The sequence below is a fragment of the Dendropsophus ebraccatus genome, chromosome 3, assembly GCF_027789765.1.
Source record: "Dendropsophus ebraccatus isolate aDenEbr1 chromosome 3, aDenEbr1.pat, whole genome shotgun sequence".
NCBI lineage: Eukaryota > Metazoa > Chordata > Amphibia > Anura > Hylidae > Dendropsophus > Dendropsophus ebraccatus.
Window position 1 is genome coordinate 190,686,056 of NC_091456.1, and position 26,563 is coordinate 190,712,618.

The following is a 26,563-nucleotide window of genomic DNA, read 5'->3' on the forward strand; positions in this document are numbered from 1 at the left end:
CCACACACCAGTCCTCCCCCCCCCTGTATACAGACCCCACACACCAGTCTTCTCCCCCTGTATACAGACCCCACACACCAGTCCTCTCCCCCTGTATACAGACCCCACACACCAGTCTTCTCCCCCTGTATACAGACCCCGCACACCAGTCCTCTCCTCTGTATACAGACCCCCCCCCACACACACACACACACACACACCAGTCCTCTCCCCCTGTATACAGACCCCGCACACCAGTCCTCTCCTCTGTATACAGACCCCCCCCCCCCCACACACACACACACCAGTCCTCTCCCCCTGTATACGGACCCCACACACCAGTCCTCTCCCCCTGTATACAGACCCCCCACACACCAGTCCTCTCCCCCTGTATACAGACCTCACACACCAGTCCTCTCCCCCTGTATACAGACCCCACACACCAGTCCTTTCCCTCTGTATACAGACCCCACACACCAGTCCTCTCCCCCTGTATACAGACCACACACACACCAGTCCTCTCCCCTGTATACAGACCCCACACACCAGTCCTCCCCCTGTATACAGACCCCACACACCAGTCCTCTCCCCCTGTATACAGACCCCACACACCAGTCCTCTCCCCTGTATACAGACCCCACACACCAGTCCTCTCCCCCTGTATACAGACCCCACACACCAGTCCTCTCCCCCTGTATACAGACCCCACACACCAGTCCTCTCCCCCTGTATACAGACCCCGCCCCCACACACACACACACACACACACACACCAGTCCTCTCCCCCTGTTACTGTGGATATTGGATCAGCTCACTACTTCCTGCTTGTAATGTCAATACAACTCCGCCCCTCCTGGTGACATCACACTCAAAGGAGAGGAGACACTCTAGCATCCACCGTAAGCACACGGCTCCTGTACAGCTCTGCGGGTGGAGGGATGTGTGGAGTCTCCGCAGGGAAGGAGCTGGGGGACACAGTTAGATGCTGGTAGGTGAAGGAGACACACGGTTCCTGTCATATATCTGACTGTTCTCCTATAACACGGATACTGCTGTGATTTCGTGGTCCGCAGTGACCGGGATGTTCCCCTCCCCGCTCCAGGATTGGGAAAACCTCTGGGTTTGTGAGCAGGATTCCGACTTGACTTCAAGGGAACTCGGCCGCTATACCTGAGGACAGGGTGGAGCTTTGTGGGTTTTTTTATTTGGATATTTAAAAGATTCTTTGTCTTTGACCTTCTTCAAAGATATATTGGTGGATCTGCAAATAAAGAGCATTGGGGAGTTTATACCTCTGGGGATTTTAATTGGACTATGTCCCTAAAGGAAAGAAGGTCGACTGTGAGAAAACGGGGGGAAGTGCGATCTCCATTGAAAAGGTTTGCTGAAGAAGTAGGATGGGTAGATGTACGGAGATACCAGATCCATGGCACAGCGCTTACATTTTTCCACCTAGACACCTAGATGAGCCCTTACTTTTTGCACCACTAATTGTACTTTGCAATGGCAGGCGTAATTTTTGGCTAAAATATGCAGTGAAACCAGAAACAAAGAAACACAAAAAAAACTTTTTTTTTTTATTGGGGTGGGGGTGGGGGGGGGTTACACCGTTTGCCCTAGGGCAAAACTGACTTGTTATATATGTTCCTCAAGTCAGTATGATTACAACAATATGTGACTTGTATAACTTTTTTTTTTTTTTGGCTTTTAAAAAAATTTTAAAAATATATATATATGTTCCTTAAAATTGCTCTATTCCCAGGCTTATAACGCTTTTATCCTTTGGTCTATGGGGCTGTGTGAGGTGTCATTTTTTGCGCCATGATGTGTTATTTCTATCGGTACCTTGTTTGCGCATATGCGACTTTTTGATCGCTTTTTATTACAATTATTCTAGATTTGATGCGTTATTTTGTTTTTTGGAATTTTTTCGCTCTTGTGCCGTTTATCGTGAGAGATGAGGAATGTGATAATTTAATAGTTCGGGCGATTGCGCACGCGGCGATACCAAATAGGTTTGTTTATTTATTTTATTGATAAAATAGGAAAAAGTGGGGTGATTCAAACTTTTATTAGAGGAGGGGGCTTTTTATTAACCCCTTAAAGGGGTAGTGCGGCGGTAAACAATTGTTCACAGAATAACACACATTATAAAGTTAAACAACTTTGTAATGTATGTTATGTCTGTGAATCGCCCCCTTCCCCGTGTCCCACCACCCCCACCCGTGTACCCGGAAGTGTGGTGCATTATACATACCTGATCTGTGTCACGCCTGTCCGCCATCTTGTGCCAGGACGTCATCTTTGGACAGGCGGCTGAACAGCTCCGACTGTCCCTAGTGCCGGCCGCCCTCTGCAGCGTCACCAGATGCTCAGCCGCGATTGGCTGAGCACAGTTACGCTCCGCCAATCACGGCTGAGCAGCTAGGCACTAGGGACAGTCGGAGCTGTTCGGCCGTCCGTCCGAAGATGACGTCATTGACAGAAGATCAGAGATGGGGGTCGGCACGTGACAGGTATGTATAATGCACCACACTTCCAGGTACACGGGGGGGGTCGGGGAACACGCGGAAAAGGGCGATTCACAGACATAACATACATTACAAAGTTGTATAACTTTGTAATGTGTGTTATTCTGTGAATAATTTCTTAGCGCCGCACTACCCCTTTAAGGTCAAAGCCAATTTTCGTTTTTGCACTTTTGCTTTTTCCACTTTATGTTTAAAAGGGCCATAGCGCCTGCATTTTTTCCCCTAGAGACCCATATGAGCCCTTATTTTTTGCGACACCAGTTGTACTTTGCAGTGACAGACTTTATTTTCCCATAAAATATGCTGCAAAACTGGAAAAAAAATCATTTGCTCTGTCAAATTGAAAAAAAAAAAGGAATTTGCTCTAATTTTAGGGAGTTTCGTGTTTACGCCGTTCGCCCTATGGTAAAACTGACATGTTATCTATATTCCTCACATCAGTACGATTACAACGAAATGTAACTTGCGTAACTTTTGTTTTGTTTGATGGCTTTTAAAAAATGATAACCTTTTAAAATAAACTAAATGTGTTTAAAATTGCTCTATTACCATTGTTATAGCGCTTTTATCCTTTTGTCTGTGGGGCTGTGTGAGGTGTCATTTTTTGTGCCATGGTCTGTACTTTCTATCGGTACCTTGATTGCACATATGTAACCTTTTTGATCGCTTTTTATTACATTTTTTCTGGATTTGATGCAACCAAAATGCGCAATTTTGCACTTTGGAATTTTTTTGCGTGACGCGGTTTACTGTGCAAGATCAGGAATGTGATAATAGGCAATACAAAACATGTTTATTTATTTATTTATTTATAAAATGGGAAAAGGGGGGTGATTTGGACTTTTATTAGGGGAGAGGATTTTTTTTATTAATAAAAAAGAAAATTTACTTACTTTTTTTACTTTAATTAGAAGTCCCCCTGGGGGACTTCTATATACACAGCATGGATCTCACATAGAGATCAATGCTGTGTATATACACAGCAATGATCCATAAGATCAGTGATAGATTACTCTAGCCTGCTGCAGACCAGAGCAATATTTTGCCGAGACGGGATCAGCATCAGTGCAACGCTGAGGCCCGGCCAGAAGAACGGAGATCCGTCCCACTAGACACCAGGGAAGCGCGGAGCAGAGCATCTAAATGCAGCTGTCAGGTTTGACAGCTGCATTTAGATGCTTAATTGGCCGGCCCAGCAACGGAACCTGCGCCGGCTAGTAGAGATGCTCCTTGGGACGCTAAGGGGTTACTAAAAAAAAAATATATATATTTTACACACATACTAGAAGTCAACATGGAGAGAAAGGAGCTGTTGCACATCACACCTATGGCTGACACTAATGCCTCTCAGCTACATTTAAAAACCAAAGCCAGGATGTTGGTATATAATTTGATCAAACCATATTGCCTCATGTACCACGTGCAGGTCTCCTGGGTTCACCTGAGTTCCTACACTAACTCCACACTGTCGGTCAGTGACCGACAACCCCGTAAAGCGTTGAAGACCCATGTGACCCCAATTAGCCGGAGGCACCTGTGCACACATGTCAAGTTCCTCCTATCTTTCCCATTTTTCCTACAGGAGCAATGGTGAGTAGCAAGACCATATCCACACTTGTGGTGTTTGGTGGCAGCTTTCTCCGCCGGTGGTGCCTGCTGGGTTTTAGGGGGGCCCTTTGTGTTTGGTCCTGTGACATTGGGGTTGCAGGACCATTCTATGGCCTCCCTTCCCTGCTTGTGCACGCTTTGCGGGGTTGGCTGTCGCTGACCAACACAGTGTGGAGTGTAGGGACTCATGTGAACCAGGAGACCTGCACGTGGTACATGGAGCAATATGGTTTGATCAAATTATATACCAACATCCTGGCGCTGGGTTTTTAAATGTAGCCGAGAGGCATTAGTGTCAGCCATAGGTGTGATGTGCAACAGCTCCTTTCTCTTCATGTCGTACATACTAGAAATCCCCCAAGGGACTTCTAGTATCACTGCTCTGATCTCTCATTGAGGTCTATGCAGTATAGATATACTGCATAGATCCAGGAGATTGGTGTTCTATTGCTCTCGGCTGCTGCAGTCGAGAACAATAGAATGTCGAGCCGGGATCAGCGCCATTACATCGCAGACCCCAGCCCGGTATAGATGCGGGGATCGCTCCTCCGTGATCGCGTCGCAGGGAGGTGATCCCCCACACTAGACACCAGGGATGGGGGACAGGAAGCATTTAGATGCAGCTGTCAACTTTGATCAGATCGTGCCAGCTAATAGCCGCGGTCCTGGGCTGCATATAGTGTTGATCGAACTGTTCGAAAAAGTTAGGTTCGAGTCGAACATTTCGATTTTCTCGAACTTGAACCGAACATTTTACTGTTCGTTCAAATTAGCGTTTGAGCGCCTTTTTTCCTGCCAATCTGTGCAGAGCACATAGAAGTGTCTGAAACGTCATTGCTGAGGTGTAGGGTCTTAATGTATATTTAGAACTTTTGTGGTTAAATTGCAATTTTTTTAATTAGCTGTTAAAAAAAAAAAATGTTTAACTAGGTGTTACTGGTGTTACGAAAATGTTCAGTTTGGATGGAATGGCCCTTGGGCAGGCACAGTTCTCTTAAGCACATACAGTTCTGTTGCGTGGGCACAGTTCTGTTTAGCAGATACAGTTCCGTTGGGCGGGCACAGTTCTGTTAAAGCGACTCTGTACCCATAATCTGACCGCCCCCAAACAGCTTGTACCTTTGGATAACTGCTTTTAATCCAAGATCTGTCCTGGGGTCCGTTCAGCAAGTGATGCAGTTATTGTCCTAAAAAACAGCCTTGTGCCAAACGGCTGTGGCTTAGATTGTGTATGCATTAGGCTGTCACCACCTCTCTGCTCCTCCTCCCCGCCCTCTTCATCATTAGGAATGATCCAGGCAGATTGTCTCCTATTCATCACCTGTGTCAGCATGGCACGATCATTAAGGCACCTGTGTAGTTTTCACTGCAGAGGAATAGGAAAGAGGGTGGGGAGGAGGGACAGAGGGGTGGTGCAAAGTTAGGACACAGATACTCTAGGCCACGGCCATTGGGCACGGGGCTGTAAGTTTAAAAGTTGTTTTTTTAGGACTATAACTGCATCACCTGCCAAACGGACCCCAGGACAGATCTTGGATTAAAAGCAGCTATCTGAAGGTACCAGCGGTTTGGGGGGGTCAGATTGTGGGTACAGTGTCGCTTTAAGACCAGAACAATCTCACCCATTCCAGCAGTTCTGTCTCCAATGTCTTAGGGTCCTACTTCACGGGCCGAGGAGGGCCCGATCAACGATGTAAACGAGTGCCGATCTGCTAAATCGCCACTCGTTTACTGGGCCTATTCCACGGTACGATGATCGTTGAGCGAGGGCTGCAAGGACATCGTTACCGATGTCCTTGCAGCCCTTGCAGCAGTACTTGTCCTCTGCTCCGTCTCCTCCCCGGGTCCCCCGCGCTCTATCTTCTGAATGGCCGGTCAGCTGACAGGCCACACGGCGGTCCCGGCCTGTGATTTGCTGAGCACTCCGTCAGCTGACCGGCCATTCAGAAGATAGAGCACACGGGACCCGGGGATGAAGACAGCGCGGAGAAGAAGCCTGGTCAGGTAATGTATGCTGCTGCTGCTTCTCAAATCGTCGGTCACCCGCTGCGCACCGCTATTCAACCGTAGCGATGCGCGGTGGGGGAACGATGATTTTAGGTCTGGCCCTAAATGAACGATCAGCCGATGACACGATCATCGGCTGATCGTTCTCTCTATTTCACCAAGCGATAATCGGCCGATTCGGGGCCAAATGGGGCCGATCCGGCCGATTATCGTAACTGTGGAATAGGGCCCTTACACTTTATCTCAGCACCACCTCTCAGTAACTTCAACAGCTCAGCTCCAGCCCACACACGGTTAATTCTTTCCAGATGCAGCTCCCTCTGCACTGCCCTGCCCCCCACCCCCCTCCTCACTCACAGCCTGGCAATTACCTCATGGGGACAATGCACATTCTCACTCCAGCAGACCAGCATTGATGGCTGATCAGTCTCACACGGTAGGTAGGGTCAGCTTCTAAACTCCCTTATTTCAAACCCAGCGGCAATGCAGCATGCAGCCTTGTGTGACGGACCTACATCATCATGCTGCCACTCCCCAGCCTGCACTTAAAGCGACTCTGTACCCACAATCTGACCCCCCCCAAACCACTTGTACCTTCGGATAGCTGCTTTTAATCCAAGATCTGTCCTGGGGTCCGTTCGGCAGGTGATGCAGTTATTGTCCTAAAAACTACTTTTAAACTTGCAGCCCCGTGCTCAATGGGCGTGGCTTAGAGTATCTGTGCCCTAACTTTGCACCACTCCTCCGTCCCTCCTCCCCTCCCTCTTCATCAATAGGAATGCCACTAGAACATTTTCTCCTATCTGAACATTGCACAAGTGCCTTAATGATCCAGCCCATGTGCCGTGCTGACACGGGTGATGAATAGGAGGCAATCTGCCTGGAGCATTCCTAATGATGAGGAGGGCGGGGAGGAGGGACAGAAAGGTTGTGCCAGCCTAATGCATAGACAACCTAGGCCATGGCCGTTGGGTACGGGGCTGCAGGTTTAAAAGTTGTTTTTAGGACAATAACTGCATCCCCTGCCGAACGGACCCCAGGACAAATCTTGGATTAAAAGCAGCTATCTGGAGGTACAAGCGGTTTGGGGGGGGTCAGATTGTGGGTACAGAGTCGCTTTAAATGGGAGGTGTGTGGACCGTTAACTGACTCTAGATGGGAGGGCATTGTTAGAAATGTGGGGAAAGTATCACAAAACCCAGAACACAAACTTACACAATTTTAAAATTTTGCATAGAATGCATTGTTCGCCACTGTTTTTGTATAAAGCGGGGGTGAGGGAGGATTTGAGGTGTTATATATGTGCTGAGGAAGAGGCAGATTTGACCCATATGTTTTGGACATGTCCCAGTATAAAAAAAAAAGTACTGGGTTGAGGTAATGGCAGTTTTGGAAAACAAAGAACTTTTTAGAGGGCAACTGTCGTATGAAATAGCGGTGTTGGGAAAGGAACCTGATCAGAGAATTGGAAGCACATTGTTAGGCTGTTCTTTCTAGCAAGGCTGACAATACTAAGAAATTGGATGGGAAAATCCGGTGTTTCTAAGGGCCCTATTCCACGGGACGATTATCATTCGCATAATCGTTAATGATAAACAATCCAAACGACCGCTATTGCGAGAGATCTGAAATCATTCACCCATTTACATGAAAAGATAATAGTTACTTATGATCGTTCTTGCGTTCGTCTTGTCAACGCTATTGCGTTCGTCACTACTGCGAACGACCGCTTATCGCTTAGATTCCAACGATTTAACGATAATCTGAACGATAATCGTCCCGTGGAATAGGGCCCTGAGCAGGGGCGTAGCTAATGTCTCCTGGGCCCTGGTGCGAGAGGCCAACTTGGGCCCCCCCCCTCCTTTCACGACCAAGTGATGCTATTGTTGTGTGTGTGTGTGTGTGTGTGTGTATATATATATATATATATATATATATATATATACACAGTGGTGCCTTGGATTATGAGCATAATTCGTTCCAGGATCGTGCTTGTAATCCAAATCCACTCTTAAACCAAAGCAAATTTTCCTATAAGAGATCATGTAAATGCAGACAATTGGTTCCACACCCCAAATATATTTATTATTCTGTACTGTACAGTAATGGAGAGGATGGGAAACACAAGGGCTGACAGAGACTGCAGGGAGCATGAAGGAATGAGCAGGACAGATGTGGGCACATACATGCAGCACTCTCTGTCCGGGGAGAGAGGGGTTACAGCTATGGAGAGATTACCCCCCCCCCCCACAGTCCTGTCCCCTGATGTAAGCCCCAGCCTGAAGGGGATCTGCTATGATTTGGAAGGTGTTTAGAGTACAGTGCTGTAGACCCCGCTATGCAGGCCATGCCCCTTCTCCACTCGCGCTCCCACCCAATACAGGAAGTTCTTAAACCAAAGCAATGCTCTTAAACCAAGTCACAATTTTGAAAAACTGTGAGCTCTTAAACCAAAACGCTCTTAAACGAAGTTACTCTTAAACCAAGGTACCACTGTATGTATGTATATATATATATATATATATATATATATATATATATACACACACACACACACACACCAAGACAGATATTACCTATTACCGCCATACTGTTACCGACCAAATCCTGTATACTGAGACCAATATTACCAGTAATACCAGTATATAGGGAGGAAACATTACCGCCACACCACAACCACTACCATCACCACCATATTGTTACTGACCAAATCCAGTACACTAAATCACCTCATTCAGTCATATAGAGGTGGCCCCAGCTCTACACAGGCTCTATACACCATATACATTACAGTGCAGTTATATCAGGTGACTCACAGGAGACGTCTTTTCTGATCGGAGTTCTTTCCTTTTCATCATCTTCTCCATCCGTCCTGGGCCGTTATGAGAACTTCTCCGAGCCACGAATCCACAGAATCTGCCAGACAGACATATTAGGCTCCACACTCTGACACCATCCTCATCTCTCTACACACTGCACATCTGTACTGTCCCCTTTACACCCTCATTTAGTGGGTAGCCCTGACTCTATGTGACCTCCTAATAATATATGCCCCCCTCTGTGTATTCCCTCTCCCCCTATGTTGCCCCCCCCAAATAGATGGCCCCCTCTACCCCCTCCCTTATAGATGGCCCCCTCTACCCCCTCCCTTATAGATGGCCCCCTCTCTCCTCACCCTCCCTTATGGATGGTCCCCTCTCCCCCCACCCTCCCTTATAGATGGCCCCCTCTCCCCCCACCCTCCCTTATAGATGGTCCCCTTCCCCCCCACCCTCCCTTATAGGTGGTCCCCTCCCCCCCCTCCCTTATAGGTGGTCCCCTTCCCCCCCCCCTCCCTTATAGATGGTCCCCTTCCCCCCTCCCTTATAGATGGTCCCCTTTCCCCCCCTCCCTTATAGATGGTCCCCTTTCCCCCCCTCCCTTATAGATGGTCCCCTTTCCCCCCCCTCCCTTATAGATGGTCCCCTTTCCCCCCCTTTATAGATGGTCCCCTTCACCCCCCCTCCCTTATAGATGGTCCCCTTCCCCCCCCACCCTCATAGATGGCCCCTCTTTCCCCCCACCCTCATAGATGGCTCCTCTTTCCCCCCACCCTCATAGATGGCCCCCTCCTTCCCCCCACCCTCATAGATGGCCCCCCTCTTTCCCCCCAACCTCATAAATGCCCCCCTCTTCCCCCCCACCCTCATAGATGCCCCCCTCTTCCCCCCCACCCTCATAGATGCCCCCCTCCTTTCCCCCCACCCTCATAGATGCCCCCCTCCTTTCCCCCCACCCTCATAGATGGCCCCCTCTTTCCCCCCACCCTCATAGATGCCCCCCTCCTTCCCCCCCACCCTCATAGATGGCCCCCTCTTTCCCCCACCCTCATAGATGCCCCCCTCCTTCCCCCCCACCCTCATAGATGCCCCCCTCCTTCCCCCCCACCCTCATAGATGCCCCCCTCCTTCCCCCCCACCCTCATAGATGCCCCCCTCCTTCCCCCCCACCCTCATAGATGGCCCCCTCTTTCCCCCCACCCTCATAGATGCCCCCCTCCTTTCCCCCCACCCGTACAGGCTGATAAAAAAACAAAACTTAACTCACCTGACATCGCGCTCCCACGTTGATCCTCACTCCTTCGATCTGTCCCCGGCTGCTGCGCGGCTGCTGCGTCTTATCCCCGGCAGCGCGCGCATCCCAGAACTCCCTGCGCGCCGGAAACCGGAAGTCAGGGCCCAAGGCGCGCAGGGAGTTCTGGGATGCGCGCGCTGCCGGGGGTAAGACGCGACACCCCCGGCAGCCGCGCAGCAGCCGTGGGAAAGACGGAGCCAGACTCTTGTGACCGCAAGCAAAACAATGCTTGCGGTCACAAGAGTGACTGATCGGGGGGCCCCGCGGGCCCCCCTTGTGGCTGGCCCGGTCGCGGCGGCGATCCCCGCGACCACGGTGGCTACGCCACTGGCCCTGAGGAAGAATGCATAAGCCATTCTGTCATGTCCCAGGACTTGGTTTCATTCACTGACACGTGTCTGTTATATTGCATTGCCTGTTTTGCTTTGACCCTCCTGTTTTCCTGTACCCCAGCTGATATGTGTTAGCTCCTCCCTTCTCCCTCATCCTGTCAGCCATTTTATCCTACTTTTCTGTACAAGTTAAAGGACAACTCCTACGGAAAAATTTTTTTTGATTATTTAACACACATTACAAAGTTATATAACTTTGTATTGTGGTTAAATACCCGGTCTGGCCCCCTTACCCCACTTTTGGACTTTTTTTTGGGGGGGGGGGGGGGGGGTCCCCGCGGGACTTGTCCTTTAACTGTATCCTGCTGTTGACCCTGGTCATATATATTCTTTTCACACCTTAGCTATCTGATAATAGGTGGTCTGGAGTAAGTAAACGGAATATAGATACAGGGACTTATACACCCCACACTTAGGGTCCTATTCCATGGGCCGATGGGGGCCCGATCAATAATGTAAACGAGCGCCGATCTGGCCCGATAATTGTTTAGCGAGGGCTGCAGGTCTTCTCCTGCGCTCCTTCTCCCGGTCCCACGTGCAGCAGCAGCTTTGGAGCGGCCTGTCTGAGCTGACAGACCGCTCAGTGGCCGCGGTGATCCTGGCCAGTGATTGGCTGAGCGGTCTGTCAGCTGAGACAGGCCGCACCAAAGCTGCTGGTGCGCGCAGGATCGGGAGGAAGAACCTGCAACATGCTTAGGTAATGTATGGTATTTGTGAAATCATCGGTCACCAGCCGCGCACCGCTATTCCACGTAGCAATGCGCGGTCGGTGCCTGATGATTTTCATATTTTTTGGTGTAATAGTGGTGCAATCAGTGTTTTTGTAGTTATATGGGGTGTTGTTGCCCTCACAAGAATTATTCATGTTATATTGTTGGTGTATGGAAACAAAATAAAAGAAATAAAAAAAAAAAAAAGGTTGGAATCTGGTCGCTATAGTCTCCTCCCATCTTCTGCACAAAGTCTATTAAATCTTAGAGCTCTAAGATTACATTATTTAAATTCTATAATCTTTGTGTATGCAACAATCAAGCGACTAACGAAAATTTGTTCGTGTGTCATTGATTGCATGTTTAATTCTCTCATTTTCTTTACAGATCACCTACACTACAGGATCCTCTGCTGATATATTGTATATAAGAGACCGACCCATCGACCATGGAGAGAGACAGAGACAAGGAGGACATCACTACAGGGAAGGATCTGAACTATATTAATGTTACAGCTATGATCATAAAAGAAGAAGAAGAAGAAGAGACAGATGACAGCAGTGATGAGCAGTATAAGGAGGACATCACTACAGGGAAGGATCTGAACTATATTAATGTTAGAGATATGATGATAAAAGAAGAGACAGATGTGAGCAGTAATGAGCAGTATAAGGAGGACATCACTACATGGAAGGATCTGAACTATATTAATGTTACAGATATGATGATAAAAGAAGAAGAGACAGATGTGGGCAGTAATGAGCAGTATAAGGAGGACATCACTACATGGAAGGATCTGAACTATATTAAGGTTACAGATATGATGATGAAAGAAGAAGAGACAGATGACAGCAGTGATGAGCAGCATAAGGAGGACATAACTACATGGAAGGATCTGAACTATATGAATGTTACAGATATGATGATAAAAGAAGAAGAGACAGATGTGAGCAGTAATGAGCAGTATAAGGAGGACATCACTACATGGAAGGATCTGAACTATATTAAGGTTACAGATATGATGATGAAAGAAGAAGAGACAGATGACAGCAGTGATGAGCAGTATAAGGAGGACATCACTACAGGTAACCGCCCAGGTGAGTAGTGACCACTAAATGCAGAGAACAGTCACACATTCTCCTCAGTCACCGGCTGTAACTATTCTGTGTGGAATATTATAAGCTCTGTGTCCTGTCAGTTTTCCAGCTATATAATCATTCAGCCTAAGTTCTAATATAATATAGATGAGGATGTGACGCGGCTGCAGGTAATAACACATGATGTGTGTATAATATATGGAATACAGTCATATAATATGTGTGCGCTGTGCCGCCCTGTAGCTGGGTCGTGCTTCACTATCCGGAGGAAAATCCCGCACTATAGTCTGATTGGTGAAAGTATTGGTATCATTAGATCGCTGTCTGTGCTCCTTCAGCGCTGCCGCTACACCGACTACTCAGCATGGTGATCTCAGAGCGAGATTGTCTTTCTCGCTCTCTCCTGACCTCGGAATGAGAAGAACACACAATATTTCATTCTTAGTAGGTATTAATATGAAAGGGGTTATCCAGCATTAGAAATACACGGCCACCTTCTTCCAGAGACAGCACTTTTCTCTGTTTTGGGTGCAGGTTTTGCAACTCAGTTCCATTGAGGTGAATGGAGCTTAGTTGCAAACCACACCTGAACTGGAGACAAGAGTGATGCTGTCTCTAGAAGAAAGTAGACGTGTTCTTCTAATGCTGGATAACTACTTTAAAATACAATCTGGTCCATGTACAGAGTACAAAAGAGTCTAAGATGTAGTCTTTCGATGGTGAGAAGATGAAAGGAAGACTTTTTCAAAACATATATTCTGCTGTGAATTACAAGAAAACACTGGGATGGGGAAAGGGAGTTATGAGACGACACCCAGATCCTAAAGAGGGTAAGCACATTGGACTTGAAGTAATTAGGTTAGAGGGTCATTTCCTATTAGGCTAAGTTCACACATCGTAGAGCAGCCCGTGATGCCGACCCGCTTCATGGAGCACTACATTGACGCTTCATTAGCGTAGCGGTCCGTGATGCAAAATACGGCTTGTCCTTTTTTCTTTGCTGCACGGATCGCCTCGTACGGACATGTGAGCGGGGCCATTGAATACCATAGGTACCATTGCGGACAGAACATCTGACGTGTGAATATAGCCTTTGATTGTGTTCTAAAAACCACATGGTTGTGTTGAAGCATCTTCTGATACAGTTCTTAAACGTACATTTCCCTATGCACAAGTAAGAGATCGCAGGGTGCCCAAGATCCATGCCCCCCTACCTTCTCCAGATCGCCCCCTTCTCCTTTATTTTAAATAGAGATGCAGGTCGGCACATGACCTGTGGCTCTGTTAATTCTCTATGGAGCCTCTAGTTTAGCTTAGTTTTCACGATACCTGAGGATTGGACTGTCTTTCGTATTTTGCTGTTTATGTTTCGTTATTGCGAAACTTGGTTGATGTACCTATTCTTTGGCAATGTTTGCCATACTCCCCTGCCTACACCTTCCCATCTACCCCATCCCTCTACCATAATCGGATGCGTACAAAGTGCAGCAAAGAGGTTACGTTTAGTCTGCGTAACCACTGCGGAGAAGTCTTAAAATATTAGTATTTTGTAGCCTCTCGCTGTGACGGACCTCTTCTGGAGGATGCTGTCTATGATGTCCACCCTTACAGGAATCCTTGGCATTGCGCATGCGCCGTGGTTTTGACCTCTGGCGCTGCTGCAGTGACGTTGGCGGGTCAGCGCCGCCTATGTGGTGTTTCCTCTACGTGTCGGCTGCAGCCTGTAGAAGTGACGTGCGAGTCCTCTTCTCGGCTTCTGCGCACATGCGCCATTGTGCTCTATTGTGGTCGTATTCCGCGCAGTGACAGAGAAGGCCGGTAGCGTCACTGCGCCTGCGCGGGATACGATCGCAACGGCGCACAAAGTCGCATGTGCGTAGAAGCCGAGAAGAGGACTCAGGCATCTGTCGGAAACATAGTATGCGGGGGGCGGGGTGGTCGCTGACAAACATGAGAGGCGGTCCAGGGACAAGCACGTCACTTCTACAGGGTGTTGTTGACGCACAGAGGAAACACCACGTAGGCGGCGCTGACCCGCCAACGTCACTGCAGCGGGCTGGAGGTCAAAACCACGGCGCATGTGCAATGCCAAGGATTCCTGTGGGGGCGGACAGAGGGCGAAACGGGAGGCAGGGGGAGAGGCGCACAACACCACACAGGCGGCACTTCCCTAGGACACGAACGCTGTTTTTCTGCATCATGAAACACAAACAGCGTGGGCAAACATACCTGCTGAAAGGACTTCACATAAGCTACAAAAAGGTATAAGTAGTTGGGGGGGGGGGGTTAGCACAGTGGGTACAGGCCTAAGGGGAGCAAAGTCCTGGGATGACAAAGAGCGGTCATCACGATGAAGATGAAATGTACCCATGTCAGTGGTTGTGAGCTTTGATGTTTGTGAAGATCTGGAGACTTTTTGTTTTGAAGGAGTTTTGCAGTTATCTGCTTGAATGTGTCCATCATGGCCGGCCGTACTGATATGTTGTGATTTTTGCGCACCCTCACGAGACGTTTTGGCAACAAATATATTTATTGTCTTATGTTAGAAGTTTTTGCGTCTCCCAGAGAATTAGTGAGAGTGGTCAGGGATCGTCAGCGCCATAGTAGTAGTAGCGAAAGTCACATACAAGAGTTATATAGTGACAAGGTTATCTGACAGGAGTAGTTAAAGCGCAACTGTCATATTTTTTTTTTATTGCAGAAATCAGCAGTATAAGCGATTTTAAGAAACTCTGTAATAGGTTTTATCAGCCAAAAAAGGTTTTTCTGTACTCAAGAAGCAATCTCCCAGCCTCCCCCCCTGACTTCTTATCTGTGCATTATCAGGCAAACACGTCTTCATTACAGAGAAGCCAGTGAAGACGGGTTCTGCTCTCTCCATTCTATCCTTATGGAGGGGGGAGGGGCCGAGGGAGATGAGGGAGCAGGAAGAGGTGACATGAAGGTCAGCTGTTTGTAGACTCTCTGGGCACCTAAATTGCAGGATTCTGGGGTCAGAAAGGTCAGTGCTTATCTATGAACTTACTGAGAGAAGATTGCAGGGTGTTGTGCTGTGCTGGACTGCTCCGTGCTCAGTCACTCCTAACAGCCCCTCCCCTCTCCATAGCCACATAATGGACACAGAAATCCTGCTTCTTCTGAAGTGAGGGGGGAGGCTGGGAGATTGCTTTTTCAGTACAGAAGGAAACTCTTTTGGTTTATAAAACCTATTACAGAGTTTCTTAAAATTGCTTGAACTGTTGATATTTAATGTTTTTTAAAAAATGACCCTGAAATGACAGTTACGCTTTAACCCTGTGTGGAAACGGGCAATTTAATATATAAGGGAAGGGGGTCCGGAATCCAGAGTGTAGGGTAGTCCCATTAACCTGTGTTAGTAGCTGTTATACAGTAAAGTTTGTATACAATAGAATATATGTTCCGCCTTTGGTGATACCAAGGTTGATTGGTTGAAGTCCACAGTAGAAATAACGGTACGGGTGTGGGTGTGTGTGTGTGTGTGTGGGGGGGGTTTCAGTCCCTTCTGATGCCGCTGTGATGAGGAGGGTGGTGTTAGCTCCCGGCGCCGGGTATGGTCGCCCCATAAGGTGGGGGGGGGGGGGGGCTCAAAAATGGCCCGCATCCCCACCCTATGGGGCGACCATTTAAAAAAACAAAAACACGGGGGCGTGGCCTGACTATGGAGGAGTGAGCACGCATCTTCTGTGGGCTCCCACCTCAGAGCACCAGACAGCTTATTAAGCACCCCAAGATTACCGAGCTTCACCCCAAATGGTCGGTGGCCGTAGGAGGACCAAGGCAGGCACACTTATACCTAAGCCCCGGCCCGCCCGGGGTAGCCTGGACCGGTTCTTTTCTCCCGCCGGTCGCGGCCTACCTGCAAGGCCTGAAGCCTCCACACTCCCCGGCTCTAGAGTAACGAGAGCGGCCGCCGCCGCAGCAGCAGCAGCCGCGGATCCGTCCGTGCCGGAACTGCAGTACACCCCCGCCGGTGTGAGGTGCCCCCCGGTGACGGCGGACATAGCGGTGAGAGCCCCGGCCTCGACAGCCCCCGCTCTGGCCCCCCCGAGCCCCGGCAACAGACAGACACAGGGCACAGCCAGGCTCACCTCCCGGCCCTCAGACGCGGCTTCCACAGCTCACCGGAGCCGACCGCTCGTCACTGCTGACACAGTGCCTCCTGGCCCCCACCTCGGAGAAGCGGTGCTTAGCTGCCTCCCCCGCACGGGTGCGCTGCTGACGGGCTCCTGTCTCAGGGACGTGACAGAGGCAGTGTCTCCTGGTCCCTACATTGTGGCTGCTGCACTCCTGGAGCCTCATTCTCTCCCAGCAGTGATTCCTGGTCCCAGCCTTAGTGCAGTGGTGTCCCCTTGTTCTGGACAGAGGACAGCAGAGGTGGCCATAAACCCTGCTTCCTATAGGGACATAGACTGTGCCTCCACATCAGGTCCTATCCTGGCAGCCACCATGTCTTCCCTGTCCCCTGCTGCACTTCCCTTCGCCTCCACTAGAGGCAGCGAGCCGCACCATCCTAGCTCTGCTGCATCAGTTAACCCCGTACAGGATGGCACAGAGTGGGATTGGAAAGAATATATGAAAATGCTGCCCACACGCTCGGACATGGAAAAATTTGTGGAACGCCTGGAAACCTCTTATAAGCAAGAGCTTACTTCTCTCAAGTCTGACGTGCATGCCTTGGAGGCAAAAGTTTCGGATATTGCTGCTGACCAGGTTTCCTTGACCACCACAGTGGATGATGTCCAGGCTACCCTTGCTATTCAGGAGAGGCAAATACGTCATCTTTATAGGCTTCATGAGGACGTGGAGAACCGCGGTAGGCGGAATAACATTCGCATTAGAGGACTTCCTGAAGCAACTGGAGCCGCTGATCTTGTCCCGTCCCTACAGGACTTGTTCGCATCTATCCTTAAGCGGCCGCCGGGGGCAGAGTTTGAGATTGACAGAGCTCACCGCACTCTGGGTCCTGTTTCTACTAATGTCAATCGGCCACGAGATGTCATTTGCAGGCTCCATCACTACAGAGTGAAAGAGGAAATTATGAGAGCGGTGCGCAACATGGACTTCGTGGATTTTGATGGGGCCCAATTGATTTTTCTTCAGGATCTCTCCAGAGCTACTCTAACACAAAGACGGGCCCTAAAACCCCTGCTGGAACTGCTAAGAGAGCGTGAAATTCAATACTCTTGGGGGTTTCCTTTCCAGCTGGTTGTCCGTAGAGGCGGGAGAAGATTTGAGTTACACACGCCTGAGGATTTGCCTGCCTTCTTGGTTGCACTGGATCTGCCGCAGATGACTCTGCCGGATTGGGATCCGGTCCCGCCGATAACACCGAACAGGTCATCTCGCCCTGTTGACTTGGCGGCTTCCGGGGACTGAGGACGCTTTGGAGGATAGTGGCCATGGCGTCTGGTTCTTTTGAGGTGCCTCACTGACGCGGGTTGTATCTTTTCCTGTTTCCTAATAATGCGTCAGACTTACTGCTTATTTGGTTATAATAACATGGCTGTATAGTTATGCCGGTTTCTATGTGTGCGGGTTCTGGGGGTGGGGGGTTGGGGCTCTTGGGGAGCTTGCTCAGGTATTTGTTTGTGGGGTGTTTCTTCATCTAGCATATCACATATAGTTGTTGAGTGCATTTATGGTATATACTTAGTTTACATTCTGGTGTTCTGTTACGGGCTTACAGACCTTCATCTGTCAGTCCGTCCCTCTCTAAACTAGACGCTTGACGCGTTGCTGTACCCAGTTGGGTCTGTCCTGGTAGTGTAGAACTACCTGGAATCGGAGGTTGTCTCTCTTGATAACCCCCTTTTTCTGGCTGCTGGTTCGGTCTTGCTCTTTTTTCCTAGACATATTCTCTTTGTCATCTCTTTCTTTTCTTCTTTTCTCTGCTCCCTCATATTCTTTTTCTACCTTTCTTCTTCTTTTCTCCCTCTGGGGCGGGGGGTGGTGGGGACATGGCGGGGGCGGACGTCAGACTTGCTTCCATTAATGTTAGGGGATTGAATGTCCCGCAGAAACGGTCTCAGATCCTCTACTCCATGCACAGACAGAAGGTACACATTCTGCTACTACAGGAGACCCACTTTCAGACTGCCCATGCTCCTCAGATGCGGCTCAATTACTACAATGTGTGGACACATAGTACTAATTCTGACGCCAAATCTAAAGGAGTCTCCATAGCACTGCACAAAACCTTGTCACATAAATTGCTTGATTCTCTGACGTGTCCTAAGGGGAGATATGCTTTCATTAAGATAGAGATCCAAGCACGGATTTATACTGTTGGAAATATTTACCTCCCTAATTCCCGTCAGGGCAGTACCCTGAGGGCTATTCTCCGAACGGCCTCTACATTTATAGAGGGCGTGTTGATTTTGGGAGGGGATTTCAACTTGGTGATGGACCCTTCCTTGGACACCTCCTCCGGCAAAACAGCGGTGCCACGCTCTGATTATGCGATTGCACGATCGGTCCTCGGTCTCCATAGCTTGGTGGATGTCTGGCGCATCCTTCATCCTAAGGATAAGGACTTCACACATTATTCAGATGCTCACCGTACTTATGGCAGACTGGATATGTTTTTTGTCGCTCAGTATGCCTTAACGTTTAACCCCACGGCTTCAATAGGCACTGCCTTGTGGTCCGATCATTCTCCCATATTTTTGTCATTGTCTTTGCCGGGGATCGTGCCTAGGGAATGGTCGTGGAGATTGAATGAATCGCTCCTCCGGGATGTGGTGTGTAGAGCGGCTGTTACTCAGACCATAACTGATTTCATTCATGATCACGCTGATGATGACACTGCCCTACCAATGCAATGGGAGGCCCTGAAGTGTGTTGTCAGGGGAACCTTGATTCAGCAGGGGGCTCGGATCAAAAAGGACAAAGGTGCTAAAATTGTTAAACTGGCTGGCAAAGTAGAGGCTTTATCTAGGGCACATAAACAAAATGCTACCGATGAAGCACTGACGGCATTGACGCTTGCTAGGGAACAATTGAAGGACCTCCTCAACAGGTCTTCCTCCTCTCAGCGGGAGCGCTATCGCAGCTTCCTTTACGAACATGCCAATAAGAGTGGTAAGACGCTGGCTAGACTGATTCACCCAAGGACACAGGTCACGCACATTCCTAGCCTCCTTGACCACACTGGTACTGCCATACACAATCCCAGAGAGATATCTGATCTCTTTCGCTCCTATTTCTCATCTCTGTATAACATTAAAGGGCGCTACTCAGAGATGCCGGCAAAGGACTTGGAGGCTAGGATATCTGCATACCTGTCAGACACGAAGCTGCCTAGTATGTCTGCAGAGGTGGTCGAAGACTTGGAATCTCCTTTCTCTGACAGTGAGCTCAGAGGAGCCATCACTGATGCGAAGGGTGGAAAAAGTCCGGGACCGGACGGCTTCACCGTTTGCTTCTTCAAAACATTTCGAGATCTGTTACTGCCACTTATGACTAGGTGCTTTAATAGTATTTCAGCAGCATGCCCATTCCCCCGCCAGTCATTGGAGGCACATGTGGTGGTTCTGCCCAAGCCGGGCCAGGATCCTAAATATTGTAAAAATTACCGTCCCATTTCACTCATTAACTGTGATCTCAAACTTTACTCCAAGATGCTGGCCAATCGTTTAAGTCTTTACATCCCCCGCCTCATCCATGCCGACCAGGTGGGATTTGTTCCGGGCAGGGAGGCAAGGGACAATACGCTAAGGACTCTCACTTTGATGTCTTGGGCCCGCCGTACGGGGTCCCCTTTGTGCCTACTTTCCATCGATGCAGAGAAGGCTTTTGATAGGGTACATTGGGGATTCCTGCGGCTGGTCCTGCGGGGAGTGGGACTCGGCCCGCTTTTAGTGGACAGAATCATGGCGTTGTACTCTGCTCCCTCGGCTCGAGTGCGGGCTAATGGTTTATTATCTAGCTCGTTTGAGATTCACAACGGTACACGTCAAGGTTGTCCCTTGTCTCCCATGCTTTACATTCTATCAATGGAACATTTGGCAGTAGCCCTCAGGCATAATCCTACGATCCGGGGTGTTGTGATTGGGCAGGACCACCACAAGCTTGCATTGTATGCGGACGATCTCCTGCTCTATATTTCATCCCCTACTACGTCTCTCCCCTCTATTCTGCAGGAGTTCCAGAAATTTGGTGACCTCAGTAATTTTAAGGTGAACTTGACTAAAACTGAGGGGCTTAATATCTCCATCCCCCAAGCTGTGTTTGATACGGTTAGAGCTTCTTTCCCTTTTCAGTGGCACACAGATTTTATTGTTTACTTGGGAATTAAGCTCCCGCCGGCCCTGAGTTCCCTTTTTGATCTGAACTATACGCCCATGCTGAACAGGGTCCTCTCAGATATGACATCCTACTTCCTGAAACCGACCTCGTGGTTTGGAAGGATGGCCATTGTGAAGATGGATATTCTTCCCAAGCTACTGTATGTTTTCCAAACTGTTCCTATCGTGGTCCCGGTGGCCTTCTTCAGGACTCTGCGCAGGGCTATTTCCAAATTTATCTGGGGAAACAACAAACCCAGGATTGCATACTCCACTCTTACTCAATCCCGGTTTACGGGTGGCATGGGTTTGCCTGATCTACGTCTCTATCATGAGGCAGCTGTCTTGCGCGGAGTCCTGGATTGGGTACATTACAGGGGCTCCAAGAGGTGGGTGGACTTGGACTTCTCGATCTGCCCGATTGCGCCCTCTCTCTTGCCCTGGATCACTTTGGGGGACCGTCGGTCCCTGGCAGGCCTGTCATTTTTTGCTCCGCATGTGTTGTGCATTTGGGATAAGTGGGTAACAAAACACAGATTGTCAGTGGTTCCGGGACCGCTCTCCCCGATACTACAAAACCCTTCGTTCCGGCCGGGCCTGCAGACGCATAGATTCCTTTTGTGGGAAAGGTCCGCTTGCCCTAGAATTCGAGACTGTATGACTGGTGGAGCTATCTCCTCTCTGGTGACCCTTCAGGCTCAGTCTCCGGAGCGTCTGCTGTCCTGGCTGGAATATGGGCAGTTAGCCTCATTCGTACAGGCTCTTTTTCCCAGGGGTTCATACACCCCCACACTCACGGATTTTGACAACTTGGCTAATTCCGCCTCTCCTATCCTGCATTGCATATCCGTGCTGTATCAGATTTTGGTTACTATGGCTAATCCTGACAGAGCTCCTTTCTTTGATAAATGGGAACGCGACTTGGGTGTTCCTTGGGACGGTCAGTCTCTCCAGAAAACCTGTGAGCTTACTCATGGCATGTCCATGGCTGCTAAAGCTAAGGAGAAGAATTACAAAATCCTTTCACGGTGGTATTACTGCCCGGTCTCCTTGCACCTTATGTTCCCTGAGGTGTCCGACAGGTGCTGGCGCTGTCTTACTGAGACCGGTGACATGCTGCATATATGGTGGGCCTGCCCGGGTATCCGAGATTTTTGGGACAAGATCATTGTTATCTATAATGCTTATTCTGGAAAGACTGTCGTCAACTCCCCACAACTGACCCTGCTCTCGCAGATCCCAGGTTCTCTCGCTACAGTTAAAAAAGGAATTTTGAGACATTTTCTAACTGCAGCTAGAATGGTCATCCCCCGACATTGGAAAACACCCGTCATACCCTCGATAGCAGAATGGCTGAGTGAGCTACGGGAATTGGGTAGAATGGAAGAGTTGATAGCAGAGGTTCATGAGCAGTCTGATAAATTTGACAAGGTGTGGTTTCCATGGCGTTTGTTCATGGACTCTGAGGCCTTCCCTGCTCTTGTGCGTTAATGGTGGGAATCTCCGGCTATAATAGTTCTCTACTGGTGGTTACGCAGGGTTCTGGCGGCTGTCCTCCGTCTGTCCCCTCGCCTCTTTCCTGATCTTTTCTTTCTCTCTCTTTTTCTGCCTCCTCTTTTTTCTTCCTAAATTTTGCATCACTTTTATTGAAAGTATTATTTGGTTGCAGCGGCGCTACCGCGTTGGTGGTGCTTATGTTTAGAAATGTTAACATTTGGTTGATCTTTCTCTTACTCTTTTATATATATGTAAAATGAATGACACCATGCGACTTGCAGGTCGCCCTATACCAATGTTTGCTGGTTTTGTATTTACTGTATGCTGTGTGGTTGTCAATAAAATCAGATTACACATAAAAAAACAAAAACAGTTAACTCACCTGGGCCCGTTCCCGACCTCCGCGCGTCTTCTTCTCCGCTCCCGTTCCCGGCGCAGCCAGTGTGATGGTTACTTCCGAAGCCTCTGTCATTCTTCCGAAGCTCTCCCGAGCAGCCGAGCGTCTCCAATTAGACACTCAGCTGCTCGGGAGAGCTTCGGGCTTCCCCGGACGCTGGCCCTATTACATAAGGGGGGTTGGGGAAAAGTTGTCGGTTACTATTTAGCAGTTTGTTTCTGAGCTGGAAGAGTCCATTGTGTGTGGGGGGGGGGGGAGATCTGTGCTGTTCTCTTCCTGGATGCTGGATGACTGTATATGAGCAGCAGTGTAATATGAAGATATCCTGTGTAATATAGAGGAGGAGGAGAAGACAAAAGTAGTGTAGCTGTAACCTCTGTCCTCAGTGTGGTGTTTCCTCTCTGGGAGAAGATTGTGTGTTTTCTTTAGTGTTCTATGGCTGCAGCTGTGTGTCTGTGTGTGTGTGTGTGAGAGAGAGAAAGAGAGAGGCAGAAATTAAAGGGGTATTCTAAATCACTATGTGTGACCCCTCTATATCACATGTATCCGGCATTGTTAGCAGTGTTTCTTTGTGTATAGTGAACATTAGTTAGACACATAGAAGACTGTCAGCAGAAAAGCCCACCTGCTCCATCTAGTCTAGTTGTGAGTAGTTCAGGACATGGAGGCTGGAGACTAGCTGCATCCACTGCACACACACAGGAGAAGCTGCTTTATATCTTTCCTTATTCCCTCAGAAGTCGCCCCAGGATCATGTAGGACATAAGTAACTCCCCTAGTATATGACCGGCCATTTATGAAGGAGCAGGAGTCGGAGTTGACTCCACAGCCCTGGTGATAGCAGAGTTATCAGCTCTATTATTCTCATCCTGGATAACTCCATTACTCTCAGATGTAATAACAGATATCAGCTCTTTATAAGGAACCTATCAGAGTCCAGGAAGAAGATATACACAGCATCACCTGCATCCAACACCTGTGTGTCAAAAACTCAGTCAGGTGATCTGCCCCCAGTAACGCCATGCTGGTTGGGATCCAGCAAGTGGTTGACATATAGGGGGTCAATTTGTATTTATTTTTTTCCCCCCATTAGTTTTACTACTAAGCTTCTAGATTCTTCTCCCTGACACTTCCTGTGGATGGGAACAGATCTGATCATTCTTATTATGTTACATAAAAAAGAGTAACTTTCCATGTCTGCAATATGTTTAAGCTTCTATTACTGGGAAATAAGAGAAATGGTGTTTTCTCCTTTGCAGATGATTCTACCAGGAGCTCAGGGGGACATCATATCTCCTCAGAGGATCATATCACACAAGATACATATGAGGAGCCGTCCGCTATCCCAGATACACCCTCAGCCCCTCACAGCAAAGATCTCTCATCTCATCCTGTTATACAAGTCCCATCTTCTGATCCATCACAGCAAGCTGACATTTACAGAGAAGACCATGAACATCAAAGAGAAAATACAGGAAAGACTCAAATTTCATGTTCAGAATGTGGAAAATGCTTTTCCACTAAAGGAAATCTTGAAAGACATCAGATAAGTCACAAAAAAGAGAAGCCATTTTCATGTTCAGAATGTGGAAAATGTTTTGTGCAGAAATCAAATCTCTTTCAACATCAAAGAATTCACACGGGAGAGAAGCCATTTTCATGTTCAGAATGTGGGAAATGTTTTACTTACAAGTCAGGTCTTCGTTACCATAAAACCATTCACACAGGAGAGAAGCTATTTTCATGTTCAGAATGTGGAAAAAGATTTTCTCAGATATCAAGTCTTATTAGCCATAAACGCATTCACACAGGGGAGAAGCCATTTTCCTGTTCAGAATGTGGGGTATGTTTTACACTGAAATCAAATCTTATTAAACATCAAATAATTCACACAGGAGAGAAGCCATTTTCATGTTCAGAGTGTGGGAAATGTTTTAATCAAAAATCAGGTCTTCTTAACCATAAACGCATTCACACAGGGGAGAAGCAATTTTCATGTTCAGAATGTGGAAAATGTTTTAATTGCCCATCAAAACTTTTTGAACATCAAAACGTTCACACAGGGGAAAAGCCATTTTCATGTTTAGAATGTGGAAAATGTTTTTCTTGTAAATCAAATCTTCTTAAACATAAACGCATTCACACAGGGGAGAAGCACTTTTCATGTTCAGAATGTGGAAAATGTTTTATCGCAAAATCAGATCTTGTTCGCCATCAAAGAATTCACATTAGAGAAACCATCAAGTGAGAGGCCATTTTCATGTTCAGAATGTGGGAGATGTTTTACTCAGAAATCATATATTATTGTACATCAAAGAACTCACACAGGGAAGAAGCCATTTTCATGTTCAGAATGTGGCAGATGTTTTACTCTTATTGCACATAAAAAACACACACAAGGGAGAAGCCATTTTCTAGTTGACAATGTGTTAAATCAATATGAAGAATTCTAAATAATTATAAAGGAAAAATATGCTTAATATAGTAAAATAGTTCAGTGTATAGTATTAGTAACTGTACTCACTGCACTTACTGACAGCAGCTCCCTGTGTACCCCATAGAGCTATAATCAGCCTCCCCTCCTCCAGGCTGTGCCGTCCTGCTCTGTGGTGATTCTGTCCATAAGATGGCCGTGCCCATGCCCCTCCCCCAGTGTCCTCAATAGACATATACGGGCTTTAATGGGCCAAAAATAACATATTTTAAACGCTATAAGACACATAGAGGATGGAAGTAATAGAGAGGAGCAGGTGGAGGGGAAAGAGGATAGAAGTGAGAAGCGTGCAGGAGATGGTGTCATACTACCTGCTGGACCTTTATTCCATTCATCATATCGGAACAGTGACTACAAACATAAGGGAACAATCCTAAAGCCTGGATAAAAAAGAAAAATACTATCAACATATGATGGAGACAAATAAACAGAGTTGCCGAAACGCATAGTTATTTTGACCCACACAAGGATCCATAGAGATTAGAGAGAGACGTCACTTGACCCAGGGAACTTTGGACATAGCTTTGAATACTTTTATCTTCAGTGTTCAGGATTTTTGTTTTGTTTTATTCTTTTTTTTATTGGGTAGTAGCTGCCGGCCGGGGCATCACCGCAACAGAAATAACAGCACTGCATATGGACTGGACGTCACACAAGTATTGTGCACAGTTTGACTTTGGAATAAATAGAGAAACAACTACTACTCCCATCGTCCATAGATCACACGCTTGGGGCAGGTGGCGAACAAGTTTTATTATAATTTCTGTACCTAATACGGGGTTTTAGCGGAGGAGCCATAGACTTTCAGTATTGAGCGCTGAGTATAATTGATGTAAGTTTCAACACATAATAAACCAATGTGAAAAGAGTAATGGCCTCATGTCCTTAATGGTAGAATATCTCGTATTCTCTGTTTAGTCTATGGGGTTCCAAGTGTGTATCCAGAAGAAGTCTAATGCTATTAATCTTTGTATCATGTTACCACCACTGTGTGGCATGGGGATATAGTCCAGGATCTGTATGTGCGGCTGTGCTGGTTTCAGAGGATAGTAGACTTGGGGGCGGAGCCTGATCGCAGACCGAGATGGCAGCATAGAAGACTGGCTCCTTTCAGCAAGACCCCTTTTTGCCTTCTAATTACAGTATACAGCCCCTGTTGTGATGAAGATTGGGAGGGACAAGGGTGCTGGACCCCCCAGCACCCCTAAAAAGCAGAAAACCGGGAAAGACATGGATCATTTCTTTATAAAGAAGCCGAAGCAGAGCCCTGGACGATCAGCCAAGATGGCGACGCGTGCAGCACGGGACCCCAAGGCTGATGCTGACTCTGGACCCTGATGCCACAATAATCTCCAGAGCCTACCTGCGCAAGACAATTCAGTAGGCGCTACATTGTGCGCTCACCTCTGTTATGCAGAAACTGGCCGACCTG

At 48.0% G+C, this 26,563-nt stretch overlaps 2 protein-coding genes across 2 annotated transcripts in view; both read left to right on the top strand.

Moving 5' to 3' along the window:
- The window catches only part of LOC138786619 (uncharacterized), an 84,865-nt gene extending 58,871 nt beyond the window's left edge, over positions 1 to 25,994 (top strand). Inside the window, 1 exon segment of the mRNA XM_069963600.1 lies at positions 24,221 to 25,994. Coding sequence (XP_069819701.1) covers positions 24,221 to 24,885 — 665 coding nt within the window. The 3' untranslated portion in view covers positions 24,886 to 25,994.
- On the top strand, positions 849 to 12,587 carry LOC138786821 (uncharacterized). The gene is made up of 2 exons (XM_069963887.1): positions 849 to 967; positions 11,728 to 12,587. The coding sequence occupies exon 2, from the start codon at positions 11,789 to 11,791 to the stop codon at positions 12,443 to 12,445; it is 657 nt and encodes a 218-aa protein (XP_069819988.1). The 5' UTR covers positions 849 to 967; positions 11,728 to 11,788; the 3' UTR covers positions 12,446 to 12,587.
- Positions 25,995 to 26,563: the final 569 nt, after the last annotated feature.

Coding starts and splice junctions, on each gene's coding strand:
- LOC138786821 (XM_069963887.1), top strand. CDS start 11,789: ATGGAGAGAGACAGAGACAAGGAGGACATCACTACAGGGAAGGATCTG.